The sequence below is a fragment of the Vigna umbellata genome, chromosome 8 (genome assembly GCF_029865625.1).
Source record: "Vigna umbellata cultivar VRB3 chromosome 8, Vumbellata_1.0, whole genome shotgun sequence".
NCBI lineage: Eukaryota > Viridiplantae > Streptophyta > Magnoliopsida > Fabales > Fabaceae > Vigna > Vigna umbellata.
Genome location: NC_142172.1, coordinates 37,525,496 through 37,543,418, shown reverse-complemented (window position 1 = coordinate 37,543,418; position 17,923 = coordinate 37,525,496). Strand labels below are relative to the sequence as shown.

The following is a 17,923-nucleotide window of genomic DNA, read 5'->3' as shown; positions in this document are numbered from 1 at the left end:
CAGTATAAAATAACAAGTATAATATATTAAACAATTTATACAAAAAAAAATACTAGTCAAAAGTTAAAATACGAGAATGATAACAAATTATAAACTTATGGTTGGCGTTCTCTCTTGGCGAGAAAGAGCGTAACAACTCCACATGACCACTTCCATGTGTAGATTGAAAGAATCACTTTAGATACTGTGTGTGCGAGTTTTTGGTGACGCTAAACGCGATTTTTCACGTTTGAACAGTGTCAAACTGCGTCAAGAATGTGTGTCCAAACAGTGTGCATATTATTTTATTTATGTAATTTAATGTAATTTAAGCAGTCAGTAAATGCTAATTTATTTATACAAAATTATTAAATTATTAAAGAAGAAAAATACGAAAAAGTATAGTCTTGGAGACCGACATCAAGGTGGACCGTTATATAAAAGTGATGAGTGAAAGAGACCCGCAAATGACAATGGTGATTTACACTTCAATCCAAACGAAAGTTGTTCACCACCAAATACATATACACACTTTTACTTTACGAACACAAATTTTCAATCATAATTATTATGAGAGAGAAAAATTAAAACCAATTTAAGAGTGGCCACCAGAACAGAAGCATGTTATTTTTCCATTCAAACTTTCTTGTTCTCTCTCTTCCTCCTCCACTACCGATCCGAGTTTGATTTCAAGGAGCGAGTCGCGGACTCGGCTGCACAAGCGGCGTTTTCTCCTCTGGCCACGCATCATTCACTATGTTGCGCTGCGCTTAAATCCGAATCGAATCTGCCGAAACAATCACGTGATATTCGATAATCGATTTTCTCCGATCAATCACGAGATATTCGATCTCATTCGTTGCTGTTTCACTCCAACTTCAGGCACACACAAACGTTTTTTTTCTTTTCTTTTTTTATCTGCGCTTTGTGAGCGCGATCTTGGAGAACTAAGCGTGCGTTTGTTTATTTTTCTCGTTTGATATCTCTCGTTGTTCCGAGAGAGTTGTGTGTTGTGGAAACATGGTTAGCGGCAACATTTTTCATTGTAGAAAGAATTCGTGGCCTCCGGGAGAGTATATCAGTAAATCCACTCTGCAGCTGGTATATAATTTTTCTCTTTGTTATTTTTGGAATATCGGATTCTTATGAAGCTTATTGACACGACAACGATTTTGCTTCTGTTGATAACTTAATTCAGTTTGGAAATTCGATGGCGTAGTTTTTGTTGTCTTTATTAAGTGGCTCTCTGACTTTGGGGAATCGGCGTTCTGCCTTCTGATGGCGCCGCGCTTTTTGTGATATCTGAAAATTTAGCGTTTGCATGTGATATCTGAAAATTAAAGTCTGATTGTTTGTGTTTTCTTGGCGGAAAACACGAAGGATCTACTCGTTGCAGTTAGCTGAAGAAAAAAAGAGAGAGTGAAGTTAAGTGTGAATTAAAAGAATACTATTACTTAGCTGAGCGACATGGTTGCGAATTTGGTTTTTTGTTGATTGCTGAATTAATTTGGAAATTCGGTGTGCTGTTTTTATTTATTAAGTTGCTCTTTGTTGTTTTGTGAATTGGCGTCCTGGTTTCGTGATGATGATTTATCTGGAAATTTGACGTTAGCGTGTGATTTTTGTTAGTTGTAGTTGATTACACGGTGCTACGTTCACATGTCATTGATATTGATAGTTGATTTCATTTAAATTTAATCCGTGTCCCTGACATGGTTTTTGCAGTTTGATTATGATAGTTCTGCTCCCCCTGAGCAAGCTTGGAGAAGGAGATTGAACAGCCATGCCAATCTTCTTAAAGAATTTAGAGTAACTTTTATGGAAGCTATTAAAATGGCAAGTGTTTTTCCTCTCTCCCTCTCTCTTTCCCAAACTACAACTAATAACGTGGACTCATTGGTTTAGTGCATGGAATTCCTTTGCATATTCTTGTTTATGTAGATTGTTTTATTAGTATTTGCATCTCTCTCTATCTCACCCGATTGTCTATTATGTTTTAAATTTCCCAGGTTCGATTAGGGATACGTATTTGGTCATATGTTAGGGAAGAGGCTTCTCATGGAAGGGTAAATTTCAAATTCTCTGTTCTTTGGGTCATTCATTGCTGTTTAATTTTGTGTGGTGGGTACATTATACTAGTAGGTTAAAACATAGGATTCCAAACTTATTTTTGTTTGTCTGATTTCTGCAGAAAGCACCTATTGATCCTTTCACTCGCGAGAGTTGCAAGCCATCTGCATCTCAAGGAGTTCCACTTGGTGGGATGGGGTATGATTTGTTCCAATTGAAAGCTACCAATTAATTATCCTGAATACCATTCTTTACAAGCGGGTTTATCCATTTGGCCTTTAGAACAAAGAAATCTCTTTCTTCTTGTATTGATTTGAACATCATTTATTCCTAAACAGGAGTGGCAGCATATCAAGAGGATTTAGAGGTGAGTTCCGACAATGGCAAATTATTCCTAGCTTATGTGAAGCGTCACCAGTCATGGCCAATCAGTTCTCTGTAAGCTTTCCTGTTTTTCTGCTTACTATTGATGTGCTATATTCTTCTCTAATTGTATAGCATAAAAATGTGGATTTTTTTCCCTGACTGTCACTGATGTGCTCAGCATGTACCTTTTTTTGAAATGAATTATTTAAAATTATATTGCATTCCCTTAACAGAATAAGGATAATGGGTAGAATGTATATTAAAATATAAATACAAGACTTTTGGAGTGGAATGGTTAATTAGTGGCCGAGTTGGTCAGTGATGTTGTTAGACAGTTATATTGAGGGTTGGAGGTAGATATATAGAAGTTGATTAGGATCACAAATTAATGTTTCTGTGCAAACAGATGGATTTTGGAGTCAGGGTGCTTTTGTGCAAAAGGAAATAGAAATTAGTTAATCAAATATGATTGGTGTTTTGTATTTGAGCTTTTTAATTCTATCAGTATCAATTGCTCTCTACTTGATGAGATAGAACCCCGAGCTTTCTCTAGACAAGAGAAAAATAAAGTATGGAACATGGTTTGTAGTTTCACTAGTTGTTACTTTGTATGAATTTTAGTTCAAAGGTATTGTTAGAGCCTTCTAGTAAAACATCTGGCTTTCCCTTTTAACTGGAATGATCTTTATTGTTTGTGGCCATTCTGAACTGTGGTTTATAACACATATTATATGGTTTATTTACTCATGTTGCAGATTTTTATAAGTAGAGAGGGAGGAAACAAAAATTTTTCATCAGTTTTGGCTCCTGGCCAGCATGAAGGTTTAGGGTAAGGTGGCCTGTGTGGAAGTTTGTAAAACAATGTTTCATGACTTTGAGTGTTGCAAACATAGTTAACAACACTATTTAGCATTTTTGTAAATTTATTTTTTATGTTACAATATGCCTGTCTTTATATCTTAACTATCTAGTAATAAGAGAATACTAATCAGTGGTAATAGAAAATACCATTGGTGCGGTTAGACCCAATCAGTCCCTACATATAAATATAACTTTCTGATGTTCTCTTGGATGATGATGATTTGATAAATTAATATCTGTTATTAACAAAAAATTCTCTAATTTGACAGTCTGAGGTTTCACAGTTGCCCTATGATTATCTTGCTGACCTTTTTATTGCTTACATGAACTTATGTATGAAAAAAAAAAACTAGCTTTGCAGTATATTTCCGTCTTCATTTTTGAGAAAAGCTTTTGATGATGAAAATAATTGATAGGCTTAGCACAATATATGTTTGGTTTCTAACTATTACATAGAGGCATAACACAATTTTCTACCAAGCTTTGACTAGTATACTTCTAACTGCTACCCATTTAGCACTCGAGAGTAGATTGGCAACAACAACCCAGTTGCAAAATTGTTACTCTTCTGATCTGGCAATTAGTATGATTTGAATTTTGGATTCTGCTTAACATTTGGTTTTTCGGGTGCTTTTCATGTATCTAGATACACATACATGTACTCAAATTCATCTTTATTTGTTTTTCAGATCTAGTAAGAAACCTGATGATCAGGGCATATCATCATGGGGATGGAATCTAAGTGGGCAGCACTCAACCTACCATGCTTTGTTTCCAAGAGCTTGGACAGTTTATGATGGTATGGTCATTTATATTTATATGAATTGGTTCTTTGTTAAATGTGTATGATCCTTTTTAATTAATTACTATTTTCTTGTTCTCAGGTGAGCCAGACCCAGAGCTAAAAATATCTTGTCGGCAAATATCCCCATTCATACCACATAATTATAGAGAAAGCAGTCTACCAGCTGCTGTTTTTGTTTATACGGTGTGTAATTTTATTATTGTTACTTAAATTTGTATGTAAGAGAATGAAAGGGTCAGTTTTCTTGCACTATTGTTTGATATTTTTGTTTTCCTTTTAATTGGCATATCATATTATATACTAAATACAAACTAGTTGCTGCACTTCAGCTTTTTAGAGAAAAAGTTTTAATTGCATTTTTCCTAGTTTACATTAGTGTAAAATCTACTATTGTGTCCCTCCCCTTGTATGAAATGACATTTCACCTGTTTATGTTTGGTCCTCATGAAAAATTGGATTAGATAGAGGCATTGTATATGGCTGTTTGATTGTTGCAAATTACCTTCACTTTGACTTTGACTCTTTTCATCCCTTAAGATGTTTGAGAAATCCTTTTTCCATATGAGCTGTTGAATTGGGCGATGTTCCACCTTGGTAAATCCTTTTGGATGCCGATTTCCCTCTGGTTATTTGAACTATCATGCTTAATGGACATTAAGCAAAGTGGGTGAAGAACTTAATATTCCATACATTTCCCGTGTTGTACATTATTTTCATATTATCATATCCATGTTTAATTTCAGTATTTTGAGGTGTGAAGTAATATATATTCTCAGGTTTACTAAAGCTTTTACTTTTTTCTTTGGTAGTTGGTGAACACAGGAAAGGAAAGAGCTAAAGTCAGCCTTTTATTTACTTGGGCGGTAAGATTTTTTTTTCCTTAAGTGTTGTCTTTACTTGTCACAAAAATATGCTTGGGTGGGGATTATCGTGATCGGGCCATTGATAAAATAACCATCAATATTAATCTTCTGCAGAATTCCATTGGTGGAAGCTCACACCTGTCAGGAGATCATGTGAATGAACCATTCCGGTAAGTTTTTTCTTTAATCTGGGATGTGTTATTCAAAATAGAGTAGGCCTTATACAATATGTTAACTCCTTTTTCATTTTTCATTTATAGAGCTGAAGATGGAGTCTCTGGTGTACTTCTATATCACAAGCAAGTTATCAAACCCTATAGATATATTTGACGGTTGGTTTGATTTCTCTTTATTGTTTACATGGGAATGGTTGATAAAGCAATGACTTAAAGTTTCTGAATATTCTAAAGGTGCTCTAGCTTATATTTATAAACCATCTCTTTTAAATAGCTTAACAGCCTGTTGTTCAACATATCTCCTACAAACTGCTTTACCATTATCAATCATCTTAAGGGTTTCTTTTCCGCCCTAACTTTAATTTTGTGAGAGTAAGCCAAATTTTGTTGGTCATATGAGCTTGTTAATCCTTCTGTATTACAAATTGATTTTTTCCCATCATTATAAACTTAAAAAAATAATTTCCCCATCTCTCTTGATTATCTTGATCCATTGACTAAATTCTTCATTCTTTATACATGTTACTATTTTAAGTAATCCAAATCTCTTGATTAAATTTTTCTATTTTTTCAAGCTTTTACATTTTCCACCCCCCCACCAGTAAAACTCCTTAAGTTTTGGGCCGTTCATCACTTATCCAATATTTTATCATTATTAGACCAAAGCAAGACACACTTTTATTTCTTGAACGCTTCCATCACCAAGTTCTTTCTCTGTCCACAATTTTGCAACCTTCCTGATTTTCTAAGACATCCGATCTCAAATGAGGTTTGCCCTTCGTTATTCCCAATTACGTTTCTCCCACAGTTTCTTCTTCAAAAGAAATATTCATACCCTATGAGCTTCTATTCTTCTATTTGTAACTTGTATGGCTTTGTTTATGGTTTTTAAAATGAGTATTAAGGATCAAGGCCCTACATTGTGCAGCAAAGCTCACTTACCTTGTAATTCTTGCAAGCTTTTTTATTGTATCCGAGCTCCGTGCAAAGAAGAAATTTCTGCAGTGTCTAGTACCATAACTTTTCTCCAACCCATTTATTTTCTTAAAGACAGATGATACTTGAAAAATGTGTCCATAGGCCCATAATCAACACAACTATCAAAACCAAAATGTGCCGAAATCAGCAACATATGAAAAGAAAAATTTGCCATTTCCACTTACCCCAAAATCGTTAGATACTCAGCTTGAATTCTATAGACCCTTGCTTATATGATTCCCTTGTCATTAAGGTGCTCTTTGGAATGGTCATACTTTTGATTCTTATCGGTCCTTTGTCCCCTAATGCTTTTTCTCTGGAGACCTATCCTAAATCTTCATGCTCTTTTCTGATAAAGCCTTCTTTTAGTAAAAGAGGTATACCGGGTAATTCTCCCTTGGAAAATGGCAACAATTGAGCTTTCTTGAGTATTATTCCAGGTATAGAGTTCGTGTTGTTACTTTTTATAGAAAACAAACTCATTAAAAAAGATATGGAGAAAGTACAACAGCGGAAATTGTGCTAGGGAGGTGAATTAACTGCTTACCTCCAAATTAAATGAAACACTATTCTGAAATAGATTATTTTTACTTTGGTCTATCATTCTGGTTTGGGATTTTTCCATGAACTTGTAAAAATGAACTAAGAAAATTTAATTTTTTATTGCTACTAATTTCCATTAATTTGAAATAATATATGGTCATTGTCTGTACTTGATTTCTAAACTTAAGTTTACAATGTCACTATTCTGGTTTGACATATTTGCATGTACGTAGGTATAAATAACACGTTTCTTTGGGTCGGTATGTATGTAATTGTAAATTGTAATTAGGGTCTCATGTCCCCTAAACTTCTATGTAAATGAGGATTTTGGTGTATATATTAAGACCGTTCCAATATACAGGACAGCAAAAGGAAATCCTCCTGTCACTTTTTCAATAGCTGCATGTGAAACACAGAATGTTAGTGTTTCTGTTTTGCCGAGTTTTGGGCTGTCAGAAGGAAGTAGCATAACAGCAAAAGGAATGTGGAGTAAAATGGTGAAGGTACTGGTTGCTCCTCTTTTTGGGGATTTCTAAATGATATTTATAGTTTTCCACAAGGTTCTTCCAAATAATTTTTGTACGGAAAGGATATAGGATTGGTTCTAATTGATATTATTATATCTTGTTAAGGATGGTCAATTTGACCAGGAGAACTTCAATTCTGGTCGTAGCATGCCTTCATCACTTGGAGAGACACTATGTGCTGCTGTTGCAGCTACAGCTTGGGTTGAACCCCATGGAAAGTGCACTGTTGCATTCAGTCTTGCATGGTCATCTCCAAAAGTAAAGTTCGTGAAAGGTTGCACTTTCAACAGGTAATCAATGTTACGATGGAATATTAGGTAGTTAATATTTATCCTTGACCAAGGTCTCTCTATATTAAATAATAGTTATATGCGTACACCTGCCTGTACGAGTGAAGTTATTCATGATATGATTTAACTACCTTTAGCTTAGTTACATGAGCTACATTTTAGCTTTAGAAAAATTTGAATGATACTTTTAGTTATTGGTAAATCAGATCTGCCTTTGACTAGCTAAGCTTAGATGAAGATTTTTTGAATCTGTCTCACTCGGTTCCAACAGAACCCTTGTGATTTAAACAGGTGGTGGATACTATGTTGGGCAAAACAAGTTCTCATATATTAATTAGGGAGGCCATTTGCTTCAAAAGCTATGCTTTTCAAATGTCTGCTTTGTTTCTTTTTATGGTATATTTTCCAAGTGATCAAATTCTTGGTTTACTTTAGAGGCAATATATTGACTATTGTATCTCTTGAAATTGTATCCTTATTTTTTGCTTCTATGAAGGTATCCTTGCTTGCCTGCTCTTAATTGTTATTACAAGTGACTATCTTGATTTGTTATGTTGTTGTACATGGTCCATTGAAATATGATTATCCTAAATAAAGTTTTACTTAAGCTCCAAATGATTAGCATCACTCCTGCTTTATTTGGGACAGCATAAACTTTTTAATTCTCTCATGTTTTTTTGGAGGAGATTGTGCCTGTTGTTGCCAAATAGACAGTCTACATACAGCCCAATATCTTTTGTATAATTATACTTTATTAAGATAAATTTGCTTGATTCTTTTACCACAGGAGATATACAAAATTTTATGGGACTTCTGAGAAAGCGGCAGTGGACTTGGCCCATGATGCTTTGACAAGTATGTTGTATTGATATTCTCCAGGCCTGTGCTTTACTTGCATTTGTTGTATATAATCACATTTCAAAACAGAAAAAAATATGCAAATGTTTCTCAAGGGATTGATGGTTTCATCTTCACCTTATTAGATTTTTGAATTTTAAACAGATTACAGCCGGTGGGAAGAAGAGATTGAGAAATGGCAGAATCCTATCCTCAAGGACGAGACATTACCAGAATGGTAATTCTCAATTTAACTTCTATATTTTAATCATGAAGTATCACTGAATTTTTGTTTATTTGCTTGTTACGGGTCAATTCCAGTTTAGTATTATTTTAATATCAAATAGGAGGCTTTTAAAGTCTTGATGTCTATTAAACTGCCTGAGCAAAACTTGGGTTTTTTCAGTTGATGTTTGGCAGCTTACTTTTTGTGCAACGAGTTGCATTTTAGACTTGGTAAAAAACTTCACTTTGTTCAAAGGTTGGGTTTACGGGACCCTAAGTCAGAGGTATTCAGTCACAATTTCATCTCGTAAAACATAGTGTTACTTCTGTTTGAAGTCAAAAACTGACTGATCATGTGTGCTCTCGTGTAGTCGCTTTTGTCTTCCTCTACCTTGACTTGTGAAGCTGTCGACCATCTTTTTTTGGCTTCTATTGTTCCAGGAGAAGATATATTAATGTATTTGTAATTTATTTTTACAGGTACAAATTTACATTATTTAACGAACTCTACTTTCTTGTTGCCGGAGGAACAATTTGGATTGGTATGTATATTAGCACATTGTACTGTGGTTTTATTTTTTATTAATGTTTGGTTTTTTCATTGGAGATGCCTATTGTCATTTAATTGTTAATAAGATCTTTGAAACTGCCTAATCTTTCTGCCAGACTCTCCTTTGCTATCTTCAAGTATGCGGAATGGCCAAGATCGGGCAAGGGAGTTGGAAAATGCAGTTGTCAAAGAAACTGAAGATAAAGTAAATGGCAGAAAAAGAACAGTTGTGGAGCGCACAACAGATAGTACCTATGAATCTAACGCTACTACAGGACATAATTGTGTGGATGAAAACCTATATGGACATGATAATGATGATGATGTTGGAAGGTTCTTGTACTTGGAAGGAGTGGAATATATCATGTGGTGCACGTATGACGTGCACTTCTACGCATCATTTGCCCTTCTTGAGCTGTTTCCTAGGATTGAATTAAATATACAGCGTGACTTTGCTAGAGCTGTCTTGTGTGAAGATGGAAGAAAAGTAAGGTTTCTGGCAGAGGGAAACTGGGGAATTCGCAAGGTTTACGGGGCAGTGCCACATGATCTGGGGACACACGATCCGTGGTATGAAATGAATGCCTATAACATCCATGATACTAGCAAGTGGAAGGACCTGAACCCAAAATTTGTTCTTCAGGTGTATAGAGATTTTGCTGCAACGGGTGATTTGCAGTTTGGAATTGACGTGTGGCCGGCTGTCCGGGCTGCAATGGAGTACATGGACCAATTTGACAGAGATGGCGATGGTCTTATTGAGAATGATGGGTTCCCAGATCAAACTTATGATACATGGACAGTTCATGGTGTGAGCACATACTGCGGATGTCTTTGGCTTGCTGCTCTACAAGCTGCCGCAGCAATGGCCCTTGAACTGGGTGACAGGGATTTTGCGGAAACATGCAAAAGGAAGTTTTTGAAGGCTAAGCCAGCATTTGAAGAAAAACTGTGGAATGGTTCGTATTTTAACTACGACAGTGGATCAAGTGGTAACAGTAAATCCATTCAAGCAGATCAATTGGCTGGGCAATGGTATACTGCATCCTCGGGGCTTCCCTCCCTTTTTGAGGATTCCAAAATAAAAAGTGCTCTCAGGAAGGTTTATGATTTCAATGTAATGAAAGTTAAAGGAGGAAGGATGGGTGCTGTAAATGGCATGCATCCCAACGGTAAGGTTGATGAGACCTGTATGCAGTCTCGTGAAGTATGGACAGGTGTGACCTATGGTGTTGCTGCAACAATGATACTTGCCGGAATGGAAGAAGAGGCTTTCACAACCGCCGAGGGAATATTTCTAGCTGGCTGGTCAGAAGATGGATATGGGTAATTTCTTACGCCCTCTGTCATTCATAATTGTTTTTTTATAACCTGCATCCTCACGCTAGTGTCTATGAAGAAAGGCTAGGATTTTCTGATGCGTAAATAAAAATAAAGAAATATATTTTATAACTAAAAGTACATCAAGTTGAGAAGTTTACTTCGTGCATATTTTGCTTGTATGATCTATATGTTAATGTTAACTTACATATTAGTGTTCACTCCAGACACCCGGAGAGTATCAATGGTTCTATGATAATTATTTTATTTCTTGATAAAAATCACACATTCCGTAAGTTACTTAAAATGTTTAAATGTGGCAGATCTAAATTGTGCGAATCTATTATTTTCCATTAGAAAAATCATTCAGTCATTCCCTTTATCCCATATCAGGTACTGGTTTCAGACTCCGGAGGCATGGACAATGGATGGGCACTACCGGTCCCTAATGTACATGAGACCCCTGGCCATTTGGGGCATGCAATATGCAATGAATCGGCCCAAAGCAATTCTTGAGGCCCCTAAAATCAATATCATGGACAGAATCCATCTGTCTCCTGTTATTGGCGGCTTCTCTCATAATGAAACAGGTGTGAGAAAGATTGCAACAAAAGCAAGATGTTTTAGCAATTCTGTGTTTCATTGTGCTTGCTGATCGACAACATGTAAGATCATAAAATTTTTGTATAGGTAACTTTCACACAATTCCTACCCAACCCTCTCCTAGAGAAGCTGTAATAATGGCGGTCAAGGCCTGAGGGTAGTAATATTTTAGAAATAAGCAGAGATCGATTGTAACTTAGATATATAGCCCATTAGTTTAGGCAACGCAAGTCACGCTTCATTGTAACTGTTGTACTGTACATTATCATTTATTTGATCTCGCAAAATATAATTTACCACAGTCCAATTTCTAAAATGTTTTTCTTAAATGATTGTCATCAATAATGTTAAATATATGATGTAGGTGGCAATGGTTACGGTTTACAGGAGGATAGATAAATGCTGCGGGATGTTATACGCAAATAGACAGGGGGATAGTTGCTTTATGGTATGGCGCATTGAAGGTGGTCACTAACCCAATACAATTTTTTAACTGCTATAAATGAAAATACGATACTTGTACAACTATTTGACAATTAAAATAATATCAATTTTCAACTAAGTAAAACATTAGTGAAATGTTGAAAATTGCATTTTACTAATATCACGTACCGCATTCTTGTCAGTTTGATGGCTAACTCAGGACTGACTGCGATTCGATTTTCAATATCTGGCAATTGAATATGCGTATTTAAAGAGCGTGTTCCTCCTACCCATACCTCACTTGCGGCTTTTCGTCAAATATCAGATGGCTATCAACTCTGAATTGGTCTGCACAAACTTGTGCCTCTTCAGTGGTCTGTCAGGACCTTCTAGCTCATGCTACTGGAATATGTTATCCTATTCGTAGCCGATGCTCATGCTATATCTTTCTTCCTTTCTGACTTTTATTTCACATTTACACAATTTGCCAGTGAAGTGGTAGACATTCTTTGATATATTTCTTTTTCATATTTAAAAAAATGGTGTTGACAACTGCATTAAGAAAGTGTTGTCGACCAATCAAACAAAACAACCACCAACGGTTGGTCTTTGATGCACAGTATCATTAACTGACTTAGTAAAAAGAATATTTTGTTCGGCACTTGGACAATAATTACTATTAACCACATTCACGACTATTCTGCTAATCAGGGTTTAATTCCGACAATTTTATTCACCGATCATCCAAAGCTCAGTAAACTCAAGTCGCTCAAACAAAGCCATGAAGATATAGATTTAGTACCAAGTATTTGATTGAGCTCAATCCAACACCACCGTTATTTGGAGTTCACTCGTATTTTAGGAAACTGCTCGCAACCGTTGCCACAAGAGCCTCTGTGCAGTCCTCCATTTGCCATTGTCGTTAGCCATTTACATTTTTTGGCTTATGATTTATAACAGAGTTCAAAGATGACCGTTTGCCTCTGAAGCATCTTCGAATTATCACAGCGTTACATATTTTGTGATGTAACAGATAAAATTTGAAATGGACGTAGTTGGACAAGGGGATAATGTATGTCTGAATATAGTCAGATATGACATCATTCATTTTGATGGATTAAAAGCGCCTGTTCGGTTCAATCTATGTTGTAATTTGGAGCAGTTCTGAATGTTCCAAAGCCCTGAAAATCTCTATAATATCAAGTTCATATTTATCAGTTCCGTTTTAACAGTTGAACAAACGTTCATAATAAGATTTGTTATGTACTACGTATCTTTATCAGTTCAATCAAAAACAAAAAATAATAAATAAACGACAGGTAAGCAAAATTTTGTGATACTTTGGAAATTGATGAATATGTACCTGTGTAACGATGAAGAAATGTATGTTATTCCTATACCATAGCTTTCCCTCCACATAAATCACATATGGTATACCCTAGACCTTCACAATATGGACATTGTGTGCCCTCATCCACCCATTCCAAAAACTGCGTTGAAAAATTCATTGATAAGTTCAAGAACATGTGCAGCATGGGTAAACAGCCACAAACGTTAATTTTCTTACTTGAGGTTCAATATTTGGCTCGCCAGATCCATCACACTCTGCAATTAAAGAAATGGAAGTTGGCAGGAGATTTCCAAAGTTGATCATAAATAATGCATCTAGGAAACCATTATCATACAGTCAACATCAATATATCAGAGACGAACATTATGGTTGCCCTTAGAATGGTCATTACACGAGAGATTAAACCATCCCAACTCTGACTGCTCCATTGGGGCTATTGGGCCATGCCAGCTATCATGATTACTGCTATAACAATTGTTATTCCTAAATCCATTTGATAGCAATGACCATGTTAAGTTTGAAGTCTAAGACTGTAGAAATTATCATCTATTTTTCTCAAGTAGAGTAGAGACAATTTTGAACAAGTCAAAGTGCCTAGTAGGCTGTGTTCAAGTAACTCGCACAAATAGGGATTAGGAAAAAGCCTCCCCAACAAGCTCAATATATAGAGAAAACGAACAGTTTCACCAAAACCTAAATGGTGGATAGACCATGTTTGGAAAGTCCATGAAGAAATCCTGCAGGAGGAATCTGATTTAGACAAAAGAACACCTAGGAAAATAAAGATTGTCCAGCAAAGGAAACGGCAGAATTTAAGGCATCAAAAGGAACCAATCATTGAGATGGATGACGATATAATGATAGAGCCCTTATTGTCGTTCAAAATGTCAATACTGTGATGGTTTCGTTTTTATCCAAGTATCCTTCTAATAGCGACCATATTGATAGCAGCAAAAAATATGCATGCACTGCTCCTAAGTCATTGATTCCTCCAAACAGAAATATATAGAAGGAAATGGGTACATGAAACAATTGAGGTTTGTACATTATGAGGATTTGGGAAAATTATATTCTGAAAAATACATAATACTTGCTTTGTTTCTTGGAGATTGCATAAAATTAAAAGTGAATTTACAATGAGATTTGACTTCCAGAACAAAGATCAATGAACCAACTACTGCATAATGGTCGTTTAATTGAAATAAAAGGGATAAGTTACATACCTGTACACAACAAGCGACCTTCTCCGCGACATTGAAGGCATTTTGTCGTTGCATTCTTGTTTTTGCTCCTATCAACTCCATCATTGCTTGCAACAAGTCTAGATGGCTCTTCCCACCGATTCTCTCCAAGGAGAAAAACTCTTCGCTGGGGAACTTCTGTTTCCTTATCAATTTTCACAACATTTTGCTGAACCTCTGAAATATCTGTCACTGAAGGAACTGCAGCTCCATTTTCACCTTCCTATATAATTCACATTTGGATTATGATGCAAATTCAAGTATTTAACAGTTTAAACAATGTGTTTGTTGTCTTAGAGAGATAAAATAGAAGTAGAATAATTCCTAGACCTCCATCCACAAGCTTAAACTTATGGGAGATGTCGTCCTTGCTAGTTGTCAAGTAGTGAATACATCAATGCTCTATCAAAAACCAAAATTTCACTAAGAACATAATAAAATAATGCAGAAAAATGAGAGAAGAATTTCCAAATTATGTTCTAATCACATAGAAAGAAATATATATTCAGATTTCCAGTACACAAACTATCATGTTTAGTTGAGAGCAAGGAGTCAAGTGATTTAGCAAAAAGCACACGGAACTAACAGTGTGTTTGTATTTACATGAGTCAAGGTAAAGCTAATACGAGTAACTTTCACGTTTTCTGTAGATTTTGATATTAATTTTTGTTGGAGCATGCGTAATTGAAGGGAATTTAGACTTAAGAAACATATTAGAGATAAAGTCTCAAACATTGGGACAGATTCTCAGGCTCGGCAACAAGGAAGGATCAAGAACTGCATCTGATATAAGCAGCATACCTTTGGTAAAACAAATGTAGATTGTTTATCTTGAGTCGTGCTGCCTGCATCCTTTTTCCTTATCTCCAAATAAAGCCTTTCAAGAAGTTCAGCAGTCATAATACCATCTTCAGGGACACCTAATGCAGCCTTTCAAACAAACATCTCACAACCATCAAAACCTCAAAAACAAAATTGTACAGGCATAGCATAATATGGAGAGCACTACATATATACAGTACTCAAATTTTCAGTTTATATTGAAAATTAATCCAAGACAAAATGTTGCCCTCTTTGCATGAAAATGCTTCATAAACTATATATAATGCAGAACAACACTAACTTGCCAAGTCTTCACAGCACGCTCTGTTCCACTTGAGAAGCTTGAGTAATCCATGTCTTCCTCGCCTGAGTAAAACCCCAATTTCAGCAACGCTTCCTGTTATTTTTCAACACATCAAGTAAGATTTCACATTGCACCAATTATTCACGCACAAATCCAATAAATCAACTCATAGAAGTGGATAACTAAAATTGTGATTGGATAAACATCTCCGGTAATCACTTGTAGGATAAGTAAGAAAATAAAATGAATTAAATTTACATTATAACTTAAAAGTCAGCTTATATACTTTAAGCTTAGCTTAGAAGTTAAAATCACAATTGAGTTCATAAGCAATGTTCAATTCTTTTTTCTGTCTTATTTACTTAAGAAAATTTATGCAAACAGAACCTATATATATTTTTTGGAAGCATAAAAAAATCAGAACCATCAAGAGTAGGAAAATGGAAGATCAACCTGCATTTGTCGAACCCCTTCTCCTTCAGAACCTTTCCGCAAAAGGCTCGTCTTTTCAACTGTAACAGACTCCTCAACCACCACAACCTCCTTCTCCCTTTCTATGACTTCTTCAATTCGCTTCTCCTCTGTTGTAGATCATTCAATTAGTGTTGTGTAGGTAAAACCAACAGGAGAAGTTGCACAATACAAGGCTAAGTTGGTTCCAAAGGGGTGGTTTTTGCAAAACATTGTTTGGATTGTTATGAAGTGTTACCTATGGTAAGAACTGAAACTATCAAACTAGTGGTTGCTATCTACAACCACATTTAGAGGTTGGTTATTACATCAACTTGATGTAAAATTAGCCTTCTCAAATGGGTCACTAGAGGAGAAAATTTATATGAATCGATCTCCTGGTTTTGATGTGACGGGACATGAAAACAAGATATAAAAATTGAAATAGGCTTTATATGGGATAAAACAAGCCCCTCGGGCCTTGGATAAAAATATTGCTTCTTTTTCCAGCTGGGTTTCGGCGGAAGCAAAACAAAATACGGAACTTATGCGAGATCTATTATAAGTGATTTAATGATAGTTTGCCTTTATGTAGATGATCTACCAATTACTAGCAACAATGCAGTACAGAAAAATAAGTTTAAAAGAAAAAATTCTGTTAAAGTTTGAAATGAGAGATCAAAGATTGCTATCTTATTTTTTGGGAATGGAATTTGTCTCCTCTAGTGATGGAGCTTTCATACATCCAAGAGAGACATGCAATTGAAATATTGAAAATATTCCAAATGCTGGATTGTAATTTTGTCCAAACACCAGTTGATTGTGGTATGAAGTTAGACAAAGAAGGAAATGGCAATGTAGTCGATGCAACCTTGTATAAAAATTGTTGGCTTATTGAGATTTTTGTGCAGTAACCTTATGGAGTGAGGTTGATAAGTAGATTTGCTGTTCATCCAATGTTTCTCGTTTGCTTGTAGCTAATAGAATATTGACATATGTGAAGGGCACTTTGAAATTCAAAAACATGACGAAATATTTCTAATGAAGTATTTTGCTACTGTGATTTAGACTGGTGTGATGATAAAAGGGACAAAATAAATGTACAGCACGGTATGTGTTTATGGCGTGTGGCGGGGCACCTAGTTCGTGGTGTTATAAGAAGGAGGCAGTGGTGGCATTGTCTTCATGTGACGCCTGACATTGCAACCTCAACGAGAACATGTCTAGTCTTGTTGCTTGAAAACTTGATGTCAGAAATTAAGATTAGAAAAAAAAAACACTATGAAAATTCTAGTAGACAACAAGTGGGCTATATACCGCAGTAATAATGACCAGGTAGCTGGTATTCTAACAAAGCGGCTGACAGATTCAAGCTGAGTATAGAGATGATAAGAGTGCAATAAATTGCTAATCTGAATTAAGGGGAAAAGCTGCTAGGAATTCAGTTTGCGCTGTGTTAGTTACTGTAACTATCTGCTTGTAATAGAACTGTAAATAGCAACTATGCATTATGACACATGTGCGTGAGAAATAAAAGTTCAAATTCAATACCGATATTACTTGTTGTCTTTCCCTGTTCTTCTCCGTTTTTGTGAGTGTGCGTTCTAACATCCTCCAACTTCCGAATACTCGAACCGCTCTCGAGAACCATATTCTTGTCCTTCAGCACCTGCAAGAGCAACGTGACATTCGCGACGGCGTCGGAGACGGAAGCCGGAGTGGACACATCGCGCGTGGATAAGCGACGCTCCATCTCCTGGATTTGGAGCTTGAGGTCGGAGATCTCGCGGAGGAGTTGATCGCGTTCGCGAGCCCAGCGCTGCTCCTCGCGAAGCCAACGCTGTTCGTCGCGGAGCCATCGCTGCTCTTCGCGGAGCCATCGCTGCTCCTCGCGGTCGGAGATGGAGCAGTGGGTGACGAGGGAGTTGAATTTATAAGAGAGGGAATAGGGTTTGGGAAGAGAAATTAGGGTTTTGGTGAGAGTGAGGGTGAAAGTGGGAGTTGCAGTGACAGATAGAAGAGTTGGCATAGTGGGATTTGGATGATGAAGGCCATTGAAGGATGTGTTGGTTATGAATATTTGTTCTTCTAACTAATATGGTCTTATCTTCTATCAGAGGATCCAAGCCAGACATTTGTAAGACTAAATCAAGTTTATATATAATGTTTTAGTCTCTCCTGGCGGGAAACTAATTATTCATTGTACTTTTGTTAATTCGCCCTATCCTAAACACTCGTTAATCTTAATCTTATATCTTCTTTTAAATAATGTATTTATTTTAACTCGGTTTTGGTTACCTACAAAGATATTACAATTCCCACATTATTTAAAAGTTGTA

At 36.0% G+C, this 17,923-nt stretch overlaps 2 protein-coding genes across 7 annotated transcripts; one reads left to right on the top strand and one right to left on the bottom strand.

Annotated features, from left to right (window-relative positions):
* Positions 1-497: 497 nt before the first annotated feature.
* LOC124837424 (Beta-glucosidase, GBA2 type family protein) lies at positions 498-12,558 on the top strand. Of its 3 annotated transcripts, none has more exons than XM_088096875.1 (20): positions 498-1,080; positions 1,705-1,815; positions 1,989-2,045; positions 2,171-2,247; positions 2,388-2,487; positions 3,171-3,244; positions 3,966-4,075; positions 4,161-4,264; positions 4,891-4,944; positions 5,059-5,114; positions 5,205-5,243; positions 7,003-7,144; positions 7,274-7,458; positions 8,246-8,313; positions 8,461-8,533; positions 9,001-9,062; positions 9,187-10,396; positions 10,784-10,980; positions 11,358-11,441; positions 11,620-12,558. In XM_088096875.1, the coding sequence occupies exons 1-19, from the start codon at positions 1,000-1,002 to the stop codon at positions 11,390-11,392; spliced, it is 2,835 nt and encodes a 944-aa protein (XP_087953001.1). In that variant the 5' UTR covers positions 498-999; the 3' UTR covers positions 11,393-11,441; positions 11,620-12,558. The 3 variants fall into 3 exon arrangements, 2 of the variants coding, with proteins under 2 accessions (XP_087953001.1, XP_047168732.2); XR_015781633.1 differs by having other exon boundaries at positions 499-1,080; positions 11,358-11,457; XM_047312776.2 differs by lacking the exons at positions 11,358-11,441; positions 11,620-12,558 and having other exon boundaries at positions 505-1,080; positions 10,784-11,294.
* Positions 11,998-17,687, bottom strand: PTAC5 (plastid transcriptionally active 5). Of its 4 annotated transcripts, none has more exons than XM_088096876.1 (8): positions 17,145-17,682; positions 15,588-15,715; positions 15,132-15,227; positions 14,810-14,938; positions 13,991-14,231; positions 12,984-13,021; positions 12,780-12,906; positions 11,998-12,607 (listed from the first exon to the last, which is right to left on the bottom strand). In XM_088096876.1, the coding sequence occupies exons 1-7, from the start codon at positions 17,611-17,613 to the stop codon at positions 12,811-12,813; spliced, it is 1,197 nt and encodes a 398-aa protein (XP_087953002.1). In that variant the 5' UTR covers positions 17,614-17,682; the 3' UTR covers positions 11,998-12,607; positions 12,780-12,810. The 4 variants fall into 4 exon arrangements, with proteins under 4 accessions (XP_087953002.1, XP_047168720.2, XP_047168719.2 ...); XM_047312764.2 differs by having other exon boundaries at positions 11,998-12,597; positions 17,136-17,680; XM_047312763.2 differs by having other exon boundaries at positions 17,136-17,679.
* Between the last annotated feature and the right edge of the window lie 236 nt (positions 17,688-17,923).

Excerpts from the sequence above, each read along its gene's own strand:
- LOC124837424 (XM_047312776.2), top strand. The coding sequence starts at position 1,000 with ATGGTTAGCGGCAACATTTTTCATTGTAGAAAGAATTCGTGGCCTCCG. Across the intron at positions 5,115-5,204 it reads CATGTGAATGAACCATTCCG|AGCTGAAGATGGAGTCTCTG; the intron begins GTAAGTTTTTTC and ends TTTCATTTATAG. Across the intron at positions 8,314-8,460 it reads GGCCCATGATGCTTTGACAA|ATTACAGCCGGTGGGAAGAA; the intron begins GTATGTTGTATT and ends AATTTTAAACAG.
- PTAC5 (XM_047312764.2), bottom strand. The coding sequence starts at position 17,613 with ATGCCAACTCTTCTATCTGTCACTGCAACTCCCACTTTCACCCTCACT. Across the intron at positions 15,228-15,587 it reads AAGGGGTTCGACAAATGCAG|GAAGCGTTGCTGAAATTGGG; the intron begins GTTGATCTTCCA and ends GAAAAATAACAG. Across the intron at positions 13,022-13,990 it reads AGGTCGCTTGTTGTGTACAG|AGTGTGATGGATCTGGCGAG; the intron begins GTATGTAACTTA and ends CTTTAATTGCAG.